The 13833-nt window shown below is 38.3% G+C and overlaps 1 protein-coding gene across 1 annotated transcript in view; it reads right to left on the bottom strand.

The window, feature by feature from the left end:
• Positions 1–13833, bottom strand: part of FMN2 (formin 2) — a 162012-nt gene that overhangs the window by 100141 nt on the left and 48038 nt on the right. Inside the window, exons 5-6 of the mRNA XM_010562944.1 lie at positions 4662–6175; positions 3469–3613 (exon numbers count right to left, since the gene is read on the bottom strand). Of these exons, the coding sequence (XP_010561246.1) occupies positions 3469–3613; positions 4662–6175 (1659 nt within the window). The remainder of the gene's footprint in view (positions 1–3468; positions 3614–4661; positions 6176–13833) is intronic.

The raw sequence follows: 13833 nt of genomic DNA on the forward strand, positions 1-13833 counted from the left end.
GGGGGGGGGACGGGGGGGACGACACGGACGGGACAACCCAACAAAACTTGCAGCCTAAAGAGCTAAATTTTGGCAGTTATAACAGGGACTTATAATGAAAGCCAGACCACTTTAATAGGTAGCAATGGCAGCCCCACCTATAATATAGCCCATAAAGGACTTTCTTTGAAGATTTAGTAGGCATTCTCATTGAGTGAGCCTGCACACATTTACAGCAGCTGAGAATTTGACATATACATATTAACAGAGCAAAATAAATCACAGCTTTTGCTTTAGCACCAAATGAGAGACAGTAAGAATAAAATCAGTTGCATTCACAAATACATATTAACACTTCATTTTTTTTTCTTTCTTTAAAGTTCTGGAATGGAGTTTAATGTGGCCTTCATTCAGGGCTAGGTGTAATATTGGTTTGTTTAAAACATTATAGATTTATATTGTATTAAGTTATTCGCAGATGATCATGCCAAGGAAAAAATTATCAGAACCAATACCTGGGTAAGGGGAAATTAACTCAATCGTTAACTCAAAAAAAACCCAAACCAGCCTACAACAATATAGATAATTTTACCATTTAAAAAGGGGTCACCATTTAGAAATAATTATATCATGCATAGCTATATACATACACAAGCAAACATATGCATATACTCTATGGCATATAGCATAAATAGCTCTGTGTGCAGAACAGCAGCATACTCCAAAATAATTAATCTTTCACCGAGACTAAAACATCCCCAGACTATCAAATCTTTCTTCAGATTAGCTAGAATCTCCCCTGCCATGTGGCCTCCTCTGTAAATACATTTTTATTTCAGCTGACAATAAAAACATTGTTTTATTAAAATCAGATGTTTACAGAGTACCAAATATTTTATGCATTTGAAAGTTATCGGGGCAATTTTCCTGACTACCATTTCCAGCGTAGCTAGTATTTTACATCCAATCCATCTAAGCAATACCTCCGCTCAGCACACCCGCACATCAATGCAAAGAGGAAACCCAATTGCCAGACTAGAGTGTTTCTGGAAAGCAGCAGAGTGAGCTTTGTGGGTCCTGGTTCTGTTCTGTACAACACTCCTCTGTAGCTCAACAGGTGACAGAATACATCTGCTTTGCATAACACGTCCCTGTAAAAATCACTACAGAAACACCATTTGTAAGATCTTTACAACACCCGTAACTATCATAGAAGCCATGTAAGTTAGTAACCACTTAAACAGCACTTGGTGATTCCTATAAAAACATACTTGTGGAATTACAGCCATGCCTTCCCCAAATAACTGTTTCTTCTGCTAAACATGGATGAACTTCATTATCCAAGTGTTTACTGCGGTATAAATGAAGAGAATTTAAAAAATGAAGGCCTGCATTCCAAACTGCTAAGAAGGCATATGTAGAATGTATTTGTGAAGCTGTTCTACTTCAGTTGTCTCATGTCAATACTGTGAAAAGCCCAAACTGGACTTGCACACATGAACATTTAACTTTGACATCTGCAATAAATGATACCTCTAATTGTAGTTCTAATGAAGGCCTGTGATTACCTGTTTGGTTGATTTTTCCCCCCAGATACTACAATTCAACAAATCAGACTTCTCCATCAGGCATTTTCTCTCTCTTTTGGAGAGAAGTAAATTTGTTTGATCACCAAAGGAAACACACAGGGGATTCTCTTCTGTCAATTTAGGTGGCCCACAGGAATGGTCGTTCTAGATGACAGCACCTACTTAGAATGATTTAAACTTCTGTGTGGAAATTTGTCATAAACTACTTGTTCTTTTCAAAGAAGTTAAGAACAATTAGTCATTTTCATTTAGTTTTATCTACATTTTATTTATTTATTGACGATGTATCTAAATTTTTGGCATTGCAAGAAAAATAAATACTCAGTATTAAAATCCACATCTAATGTTTCTTCATAATCGCTGTCTGTCTTGAACCACTGTTTGTGTTACAGAATTAAACAGTCATGATTTCTACTCTGTTTAGAGATTTGTATCACCAAACCTCATGAAACGTGAATGGACCAACAGTTCATAGGCAAAGCATCAGGTATACCTTTGCACTCCTTTTTTTACTTAAAGAGCTACTAGCTTTACTTAAAGAGCTACTAGCTTAAAGAACATACTAATTTAGTTAAGAATAACCATTAAAAGAGGCTTTTTCTAGAAGGAGGGAAGAAGAGCTAAGGTCTTGCACTTTCGAGATTTATTGCAGGACAGCAAGGTAGCAGCAGCACTGTTACCTTTCCTCCCATCCCAGTTCAAACAGCCTAGTGCAGCACACACGTACGTGATGAACAGCCACGAGTGTGGCTGCACTATCCTTCCAATCTGTCCAGATAAAAATTTTATCCAACACCTTGGGATAATCATCCTAACTTCACTACCAGTTCTGTTGCCTGCAGCAGGTTGCCAGCACCGTAAAGAGCACCTGCACATTTATATTGCTGACCAAAATGTGTCTGTGGGGGCAAGATCTCCAGAACTACTAGATGGAAAGGTCATATTCAAACATAAGATCTACTGCATGGAGATTTTGAAGACTCCCACTGTATACCCAGCATGGAAAAAACTCTTGTATAGCATTAACTTGTATGTTAAAAGATGATGGAAAGAACAGCCTAGTCTGGAATTGAGTACAGGAACGTGAAGGTGAGATAAAACAAGAACTTTAACTGCTGTTTAGGATTCTACGTAAGAATATTCTCCTCTGTAGCCTGAAAGTTTAATTGCAAATTACTTATCATACCACCACAATATGATTTTCACACAGATAACAAGATTACAGCTCTCTAGTCACCTAAACATTCAGATTCAATTCTCTTATCCCAGGGTTTAAACTTCTACATTTAAAATATGCTTCCTATTTTTATTTTATTGTACACCATTCCATTTCAAGAAACCAGTTTGATTAGTGCTGGATTTTCCCGACTGTGCTTGTCATTTATTGTATGCATAAACTTCATATTCACTATATATATATATATATGAACACAGCACAAACTTAGAACTGTTATGATTGGTATAACATTAGGACTTAGGTTCTTAAAACATAATTTTTCTCTGAAGTCATGGTAATTCATATGCAACTGTATTTAATTTATAAAAATAATCAGAATAATTTATATACTATTTATTGCACATGTGCAGTCAATTTCAAAGCATCATATATGCACCTAATTATTTTAGTTTAATTTTTGTTAATTTTAAAGCAGATAAAGCAAAGATATTTTTAAGAAAACATATACTTGAAAAGTCATTTATAAAAAAGAAATCTTCAGTCCTTAACACATATAGCTTTGAAACCCATCCTACATTCTCTCCTTTTCTTATATTTCTACATAGTGTACATATATATGGTAACAATTTCACATCAGGCAAAATTCATCTCAGCTGCATGCAAAAATCTGTCTTTGTGTAAAAAACCAGCCCAGAAAAGATCTGAAATTAAATGTGTACTCACTTGTTTAGTCTTTGTTTTTGTAATGGTGTCCGAAATGGGTTTCTTCCTCTCTTTAACAGCTGTTTTAGAAAACAGTTCTTCAAACTCATGATAATCTATGGAAGGCTCTTCAATTTTTTCCCACACAAGTGAAGCACTAGAATCTCTAAAGTTAAGCAAAAGACCTATGTAGGGCAATGTCAAACTAAATAAGGTCATAAATGGAGGAATGAAGAAAAGAAAATAGCAGCAATTTAAAAGTTGTTGCCTAACTTCTACTAGCAGCATTTTGATAAGATATACTGTTGATTCTCCCCCATACATCTTTGCTTCTTTGTTTACACAGGATAATTCACCCACTTTACATACACAGGAATATAAATAGGCTGTACATGTGCTATAAAACATACAGACATGGACACAAAGAGAAGTAGAAATAGACAGTTATCTGCATACCACCTGTGTGACAGTGGCAAGAACTTGAAAAGAAAGAAGAAACTCATCATTAAATGACAGCAGAAGGGTTTTACAATCAGTACTCAGAGACGTAAAGAAAAGATTAATAAGGAAACTTCTTTTCATGACCAAGAACAATATTTTACAAACAAAGAAAAAGCATCAACAACCAAAAACAAGTATATCAAAGTCATATCAAAGTAAGGGCTATCAGAATAACTTTATGCTGCCATGCAAATAAATTGCAGTTTGAATCTGCCTGCTGAGTGTACAAGGTGGAAGAAAAACAGGATTTCTAGGTCACTGGAGAAAGGAAAGAGGAGGATAAAACGCATTCAGCATACATTCATCTAGAGGGAAGACACTACCAAAACTTGCAGGCTGCTCCAGAGAAAGACCAACGTTATTTGAAAGTTGAGGGGAATCACAAATACGACATTTTAAAAAACATCTCACGGAATGCTTAGTGGCATACAGTCACCCCCAGATCTCTGATCAACACGTGGTATGTATCCCAAAGGACAGCTGAAAACACTACCTTCAAAAAGCTTTCGTGTACAAATAATGCTACTCAGAGTTTGTGCTTTAAAGAAAATGGGCAGCTCATTTACATATCCAACTACAAATAAAATCCTGTTTGCACTGAGGTTTTCTCAAAGACCTGCCTAGCAGTAAATAAAGACTTTTGCTCATAACACACAACACTATCAGGACAGCCATAAAGTGAAAACACCACTCTTCACAACTGTACAACTTACCTTTTACTGTGGAGCTGAATTCTTGTCCAGTAAAGAGGCTTCATTGGCCGAGAAGGCTCTATCACATGTTTCCTGCTCCCTTTCTCCTGATTTATCCCCATTGCAAATAAACCAGATGGTAACGGAGGAGGAAGAAACCCATAGCCCTGTGGGACTGCTGGGTAGGTGCTGCCCTGGGCTGGCGCTGGAAGGGGTGGTGCTTCTCCAGGCAAAGGTGGTGGGGCTGGAGGTGGCATCCCCAACCCAGGCAAAGGAGGGGGTGGCGGAGGGACACCTGTACCAGGCAAAGGTGGTGGAGGGGGGGCACCTGCACCAGGCAGAGGAGGTGGAGGAGGCGGAGGGGGGACACCTGTACCAGGCAGAGGTGGTGGAGGAGGCGGAGGGGGGACACCTGTACCAGGCAGAGGTGGAAGTGGTGGTGGCAGCCCTGCTCCAGGCAGAGGGGGTGCTGGGGGGGGGGGGGGCATTCCCAGTCCAGGCAGAGGAGGAGGTGGGGGAGGGACACCAGCCCCAGGTAAAGGTGGTGGTGGTGGAGGGGGAGGCAGGATGCCCCAACTGGGCAGATGGGGTGGGACTCCTGCTCCGGGCAAAGGTGGTGGTAGAGGTGGTGGTGGGACTCCAGCACAAGGGAGAGGAGCAGCTGGAGCCAGTATTGGTATCTCTCCACTCAGCAAAGGTGGAAGGGGAGGAGGAGGGGGGAGTGGTGACATCATGATGCCCGGCAAAGAGTGGTCCAGGTGTGGCACTGCTGAGCCAGCAGAAGGAGGGAGTCCTGAGCTGGGCAGGGCTGGTGGGGGTGGTACTCCTGCTATGGATGTGGGAGTCACAAGGGAAGGGCCCTGTTCTCCAGACAGGGGAGCAGCTTGTTCGGTGGCTGACAGTGATGGGGGAATGCTACATGTGGGCTCCGGGGGCAAAGAAGGGGGATGTTCACTACAAGTCACATCTACAGTACTTAAAGGCTGATGGGAAGCTGGAATTTCAGTCTCTCCTTCAAATGCAAGGGACAAATTAACTTTGGGTCCTGGAAGAGGTGACTTCAGCGTACTCTGTTCTGATTGGCTTGCATCCAGTGGCACTGAGATTAGCTTCGGCGACAGAATTAAGGAGATTTCAGAACAAAACGTGGGCTGTAGTTCTAGAGCTGGCAATTTCTGAGTTGGCTCTTCACTTTTGCCCCCTTCTAAGTGCGGTGGTGGGGGTGGCTGTGGCAGTGCATTGGCTGAAGGCATTGTGTGTGTTAAATAATCCTCCGTTGGTGACGTTTGTACAGATCTTGCTTGTGACACAGTCCTGGGTATGGTTTCCTCTTTGTTCGTTTGAAGAGTCACACAGCTGAGTTCCCCGCAGATTGCATGCGTGTGCTCATTTTCCTGCTCCCTCCCAGAAGTCTGTACCTCTGCAGCAGGGAACTGTTTCTCTAGTTCTGCAATTTTGGTCCTCAGATCCTCAATAGTTTGCTCAAGTTGTTGGATGACACTGGCACGCTCCTCAGATTTCACCTCAAGATCGTCCTTTGAAAGAAAATAAATAATAAGCATAAAACAGATAACATTCATCACTATATAAAAAAATTAAATTTAGATCAAGAATATTGGTATTCCAGAGGTTCAGAAATAAGCCAGCTACAACAAGCCTTTAAAAACAGAGGTATCATTTTGGCTAGCTGCATCTTACAGTGGAAGAAGATAGTTTAGGAAAATTACTTGCTTCAGTATGAAACTACCTTCATCAATATGAGCGTGTTTTAGACAGTGATTATATTTGGCAAAAGCAAAAAATCAGCAGCAACGCCTCCCTCCCTCCCCCCACATACCCTGACCAAGAAAACAACCAACCACTGAGCACAAGTACTGAAAGCGTTTGTGTACACATGGATACGCAGACAAGGAGGTGGGAAGGGCACTGCATTACTTTAATTATGTTAACTGAAAATATGTTAAGTGTTTCTTCAAAAGGGATGCACTGTGCATAACAGACTCAACATACTACTGACCACTGGGTTTCAATATACACCTGCATGATACAATACAGATTAGGAATGCAGAACATAACGAATGTTCACTTTATGAAAACAACTAATCTCAGAACAGAGTAATTATGCTTCTCTCCAGTCAGCATGCTTGGGAAGGAAAAGAAGTAAGACAAAACTAAGGGAAAACTTTCCTCCCACCCCAAATTTGAAACTCCTCTGCCAAGTGACAGACCGTGTGCAATGTTAGAAAAGCTTCCTGTCTGGAATGGTTATTCTGTATTTGACAGTTTCCACATTTTTTTATATCTTTCTCTGAAGCATCTGATCCTGCCTGCTGTAGGCTGAGTAGAGGAACCATTAACCTTAAATAGCACAGTAATTCCTACATTTTTAAATAAATGCCAGTAACAAACTCTACTAAATTTAGTAGGTATGTGCTTTTATCAAAAGGTACCAAAAGAAGCAACCTAGTCCAAAAATAGCCATTTGTGCTTATTCAGGAAAGTTGAACATGAGATAGAACAGACATGACTTTACAACCCAAAATCTTTTAATAAAGAACTTACTATTGTCTAGCTGCGTGCATTTACTTCTTAGTACTTCCCCCCCCCCATTTGGAATATTGGTCAGCACTTCAAGCATTCAGTTGAATTAAGTTTGTCATGCAACAGGTTTCCCAAGTGGTTACAGCAAAGTAGTTATTTAGTGCCTTTTTGTTCCCTTTTACAAAATCATAAGCTTAATGGATGAGACTGTAGGCTTACTTCATAGGAAATCTTTCAAATATTCAGATTTTACAGGTCTTGTAAAGAAGCCTACAAATAAACATACAATACCTGATATACTAATTGCCTTGATTTGTTTCAGGAAGATGTTTTTCATCTCATCCTTTGACACATGAAATATTTAAAAGTCATTTTTCTTTCTGGAAAATGAAGTTGTAACTTCCAGCTGGGGACTATTAATAAAATATATGTTTATTAATACTTAAAAAATAGTTTCTGCACAAAATTGGTTTTCAAACATAAAATTTCAATTTTATGTTTATCTTGGAGTTTCCCAGCTTTCCTAAAGCAATCCCAGAAGTAAAACAGCAACTACTACAGTTAAACCAAATACTGTTTGATTTTGAAGCTCCTTCATCAAAACTTACAATCCCCTACATAGTTTGAACTTTCTGGAACAGCAGTTTGAACTAAAAGTTATGGATTACAACTAGGTCTCCCTATCAAACTGAAGAAAAATGTAAAACAGAGAACGGAACATTAAAAAAGTTTTTCAATGAATGGTGAAGGAATGAACACAGCTGACATATTAACAAACAGTATTATAACAAGGAAAAAGGCTGGAAAAGACATTTCTATTACAGACTACTCATGGTGCTTCAATCCACTCAGTTTCCAGAATAACTCAATACTTTGTAGCAACAACAGTTTTGTTGAAGAACTTCATTATAAAGGAGAAAGAGAATATTTATTATCCCTTTGTTTCATCTGCTCTTACCCCCCTACCAGTCACCTGCAAATACAGTAAGGCTTATCAATTCTTCAAAAGGCAACATTATCAAAGGAAATGCATTCCTAGGATTATTAAGGCCACACACCAGTTTTCAGTTATTTGAGAACAATTCCAGTTTCCCCAGACTGTAACTCTCCTAAGCTCCCATTTTACACTGTAAGTACACTCCACCAAGGGTTTTATGACAGATACAGTTTCCCAATTCTATGAATGAATTTTCCAATTCAGATAAACTGAAGTGAACAGGATTAGACACAATATTAACTGGTTCTGAATAGATTTGCCTTAATGATGGCTGATCTCAGAACAGTTCAGTTTTTAAAACTCATTTACCCAGGAGATTGGATTCAACTTTTCACAAGAAAAAGAAGTAAACCTTGAATCCTGAAATTCTACCTGAACTACAGGAAGAACCTAGAATTCACTGTTTTACAAGAGAATTTACCCTGCAGACCATGAAATTTCTTTCAAGAGAAGAAGTATTTTTTAAAGTTTAAAAAAATGGGCAATCAAGTGAGACGATTAAGTAATTCAGACAAGAAACAAAAATGCATTGATGAATTAAAGGGACATTTTAACCCATGCCCTATGACAACAATTTTTCTGCTGTCCTTGAGACATGGCATTTCAAACAAACTGCTGATTTGCTATTGTGTTGTTACCTGACAATCACCAATATATCCAGGTTTTCACAGAAACAGCATGTTATGAACAAACAAGACTTTGCTGTGAATGCAGAGATATTTATCCAGAGGAAATTACATATTTAAAATTTATTTAGTTTGAAAACTAAATAAAACAAAGCCCCGGTATTTACATGTTTCAGTAATTATTTTAGAGAAATAGAGATATTTTTCATTTTGACTTTTAAGATGCCTTCAGACTAGTTTCATTAGATTTCTACCTTTCCCCTAGCAAGAAGTTTAAAATCTTCCCCTAGATCAGAAAGGTCTGTATCAAACAAACATAAGTCATAGCATGTTTCCACTATCCTCAACAAGGAAGGAAATCTAAAATATATGTAAGTCCAATCAGAAATTAAAATTATACAGTTTTCTTAGAAGAATAAGAAAGGTAAGACTTAATTTTTCATACATGTAAAAGATGGTCAAAAGCTGTTGACAAGAACCAGAAGACCCAGATAAAAAAAACCCCATACATAATGGAGAGAAGGTTCATTTTTAATCCAAAAGACAATTCCACAGCAGAAACCTACGGGGTTTAAAAGAGATATGAGGGAACTCTGTCTTGCCTAGAGTTCTTACCCAGGACCCAGGTACTGTGGAACAGTCTTCTTTCTGTAAAGAAAGAAAGAAAGGTGGAAGCTTAAGCCTTGCTTTATCCAGGTGACTTGAGCGTGAAAGATGTGAGCAGGAAAAAAATTTCCAGAGGTGATGGCTATAGAATGGTGCCCAGCAATTCTCAAACAGGTTGTACATGTTCCATGTTCAATGAGTTGGATGCTCAATTGGGGACTGCTGGCCTGACTGTGTTCGTGTTGCACTGATAGGTTTGTGTGTGTACAGTATCCAACTGATCTAGGAATACTGGCTTTACTACGTAAAGGTTGTACACTTGGATAGGCACATGTACCAAAAGCCCATACATTACATCCAATTCATTCCAATTTTGTCATGTTTTCCACATGTGCACATCAGATGTCCCACATAGAGCTGATCTATACAGACAGAACACTCCCTGGATCTTCAAACATGTAAAAGCTCAGATTGCAGCTACCTCCTCTATGGAGTCTGGCATCCTAGTTTCTTGGATGAGTGACTGAAACCTACAGACCCTTCTATAACTAAATTTCCAGGCAGAAAAGCCCCTGCACATCTGTGGAAGTTAGCCCTAGTCTATATGTATACATATACACACAACCCCCCTACATGTGTGTCTATATTCTGTATTTATCTATATCTATCTCTACTTGCATTCACTCATACACTTTATGAGCAGCCATGATGTGTCTTTTTTCTTATGAAATAAATAGAATGGCAGTTCTTAATAGTAATTTTGGAATATTTGAAAAATAGACATATTACAATTTAGTTTTAGAAGATAATGCCTTATACTATTACAAACCAACAAGTTGCATCAGCAGTTTGATCGTTTTAAGCAATTTGTCACTTAGTGTGATGAAATTTCCTCTCTGGGTGGAATTCATATTTAGATGATAGGATTATACTTCTCAGCTTTTTTTGAAAACCTTAACCTTTCAGTTTCTCTACATCAGAATTCATGAATCAGAGTCTATGCTGCTATCTGATTGCAAGAATGCACAGGGAATAGAAGCATACAATTAAACAGGATTAATATGGCAAAATAAGACCCCTCAGGTCTTCCAACAAGTCAACACCTGGTGGTCGTAGCAGCATCCGGTTACTTGGAAGGATGCTCTTTCCAACTGCTGTTAATAAATGCCTCTTTTCTATGCAAAGTGGAAAATTTTTGAATGCACACGCTCACCGAATGGCACAAAGTAGTGCCACAGTAAGAATTTAATTCAGTCAGAGAAATATGATCTCTATTCAGGTTTCTCTCTTTAAAGCTGTCTCATTTTCAAAGCTACTTCTTGCAGCTGTAGATCAACCCTAAGAAAAGAAGACACAATATTTTAACAGACATTTTTAGCGCTACAGCGACTGTCAAATGAGAAGTGCTGATGGACACTTGATTTACATTCAAACAAAAGAGCATCCATCTAATTAATTCTCACATTTCACTTAATCCTCAAAGCCCATTGTGGCATTTTAGTTTTACAGTAGTAGACGTTGAGTCAAAAGCTGGCAGACTTGCCAACAGCATCAGGGAGAACTGCTGAAGGAGTAGAATTAGTAGTATTGGATACTTGTTTCTTCCTCAGACTACGAGATCAAATCTTTTTTGAGAAACTTTTATTATACTGAAGGTGCATGTATGGGGACGAAGGATATATGTTTTCACTATAGTCTATGTTTTCTTCCTACAGCCACAAGGAAACATGATGCACAGCTCCCCAAGATAGCATTGAACAAGCAAGCCCTGAAATAGAAACACTGTAGTGCACTGCCCTGCCTGAAGTGATGAACTTATTTGGTGGATGTGAGCTACTCTCCCACTCAGTGACACGCTGCAACAGATGGATTACACCAGCCTGCACTGTGCTGGCACTGGGACTATTTAGCTCTTCCTAAACTAAAGAGCTAGGACATGTCTAACCAACCAAGAGATTTTGCCATAAACTATCATGGGTGACAAAAAGAAAAAAATATTACATGCAGAAATCAATAATTATTGCGATTCAAATAGTTCAAAAAACCAAACATAGGATCAGCAGGGAGCATGGACCTTTGGAGAAAGATGCACACATTATAAATGCCAACTTGTAAAGCTGGAAGTCAGAAGAAAACAGTGTTGTTCAGATTCAGTCTCTTGAAGCTTCTGTTCCTGAACAGTTTGAATTCCTTATCTCTGGGCTAAGTGCATTTCAGAGGATAAGATCCCAGTTCTTTACAGTTCCCATTTTAGTAAATCATAAAAAACAAAAAACCAAAAACCAACTTAAGATACATCGAAGATTCAAAGAGTTTTCTCTCTGTAAGTTGTAAGACTCTTAACTGAGCTGAAATACAACCTTAGGTTATCCCTCAAGTTCTGCTACAATAAGAACCTCAAAAGAATTTTTGTAGACTACAGACAAGAAAAGATAAAATAAAATCTTACAGAACCACTGACCACCCTAGGAGCTACAGAGCAGTTAAGTATAATTACTGTCATCTTACATAATATTACTTTTAGCCTGCACAATTAGCATTTTTTTTAGCCTGATTGCCCAGAAGTTTTAGACCTGCTTTATTTAAAAAAAAAAAAAAAACAAACAACAAAAAACAACCAAACAAAAACCAAGCAAAAAACCTGCCTCAAGTTTGAGGGTTTCTCTCCTAGCATATATGAAATATCATTATTAGAGAAGCATGAAACAGTACAGCAGTAAACAATAAAGACTTCAAAAAAGGCTTACCCCTACACATAGCTTCATTTAGCCCAGAAACTGGTTCAACTGTTCTGTCGCTCACCCAGTGTAAAACAAGTATGTAAATGAGAAAGGGCGGGGAAGGGGGGGGGGGAGAGGTTCAACTTTATTAATTTTAAAATAACCTTATTTTTCCTATTTCTGCTGTCTTCTTAGATGTTCTGCTGTTGATCACAGAGACTGCTACAGTAGAATTAGCAGTGCTTGGGTCTTTCGGTAGATGAAGAGACAACTAAAACCTGGGCACCTATGCCAGCACTCCAATAGGGAACGGGTACCTTAAGAGTCCCAGATTTCCTTTAAAGTTGGGAGAAAAACTGTTCTGGATTTATTTTCTGCTCAATATTTAGACTGTTTAGTGAAATGACTATCACATGATGAATCAACTTCCTTTCTTCTATCACCTGTGTTTGTCCTACAGTATTTTAACTGTGAGTCTAAAAGGTTTGGGTATTTTTCCTGTGTATCCAGGCCAAAGAAACTACCCATCTTATTCTGTTAAAACACAAAATAAAATCTGGCATACCTCAAACATTACTACATTGGCATACTAGAGAAAGGAGTTGAACTTTTTCACACCAGGCCTTTTCTTGATTTTCGATTCAACTTGAGATTGACCGGCAGCCTGGGAAGTAGTCACCGTGCAAACTACCTCATTCTATTATTACTCTGTTCTTTATGTGCAGAAACTATACTAGTTTTTATGCTAGAAATGACAGTAGGGATTCTATTGCCCAAAATGTGAATATTAATAATCTAAATTTGAAGGACTCAGAATGCCTTTAATCACCAGTACTGGAGATCAAAAAAGCTAATGATTTTCCAGGTGAACTTTGCCACATCCTGATAAGCAACTGTCCAGAGTATGATACTTCTACACAGTACTTGCCCTTTTTATTCAAGAGTTCAGCCAGACCACAAAATGGGAGGTTCACATGTTGCTTTTGTTTCAGGCTTCCAGCAGGGAATAAGCAGAAAAAATATCCACAGTAAGAATAAATCTTTGTAGAAAGGGATGAATAGTCTTCACTACCCTGAAATATGAGCCTACGACTCACGACAGAAAAAGTTTGGAGAAATGGAATCAGAGCCTTCACAAATGTATTCACGAATATTCTGAAGGCAGGGGACTGGAGGTCAGTCAGCTTCTCTAACTCTTTGAAAGTGTGATGGCTATATTAAAAGCAAAGCTGTATCATTTTGGGTGAAAGAACATTAAATAAAATCAATCACAATCAAATCGTCAAAAGCTGAGCTTTAGGTTTTGAGATGTTAAGAAAAAAGTTTTTGGTATCATGGACATTAGAAAAAATCTTTTATCTCTTCAATATTCAACTTTTCCTGAAAACAAAAAAGTAATTAAACATTCAGGAATATGCGAGTTCATTTTTAGCATTTTGGGCTTATTCTCTGAAGAACAAATAAAACCAAAAAATATGTATTTAAAAACACAGAGAAGAAAAAAGTGATCCTACTGGTTTTACTTATACCAACTTAAAATGGACAACACAATGATAACTATCTTTTGATCTGACTGTAAGTAGAATTTAAACTGGTTAGTCTGTTTTGTATCCAAAGGGTAGAAATCCTTCTCAGCTTTACTTATAAGTTCTCATTCAGGTATGGCAACATACTATGGTTATGGTTATTGGCTGGGGGGCGGG

Source organism: Haliaeetus leucocephalus, unplaced genomic scaffold, assembly GCF_000737465.1.
Source record: "Haliaeetus leucocephalus isolate CR32 unplaced genomic scaffold, Haliaeetus_leucocephalus-4.0 Scaffold162, whole genome shotgun sequence".
NCBI classification, from domain to species: Eukaryota; Metazoa; Chordata; class Aves; order Accipitriformes; family Accipitridae; genus Haliaeetus; species Haliaeetus leucocephalus.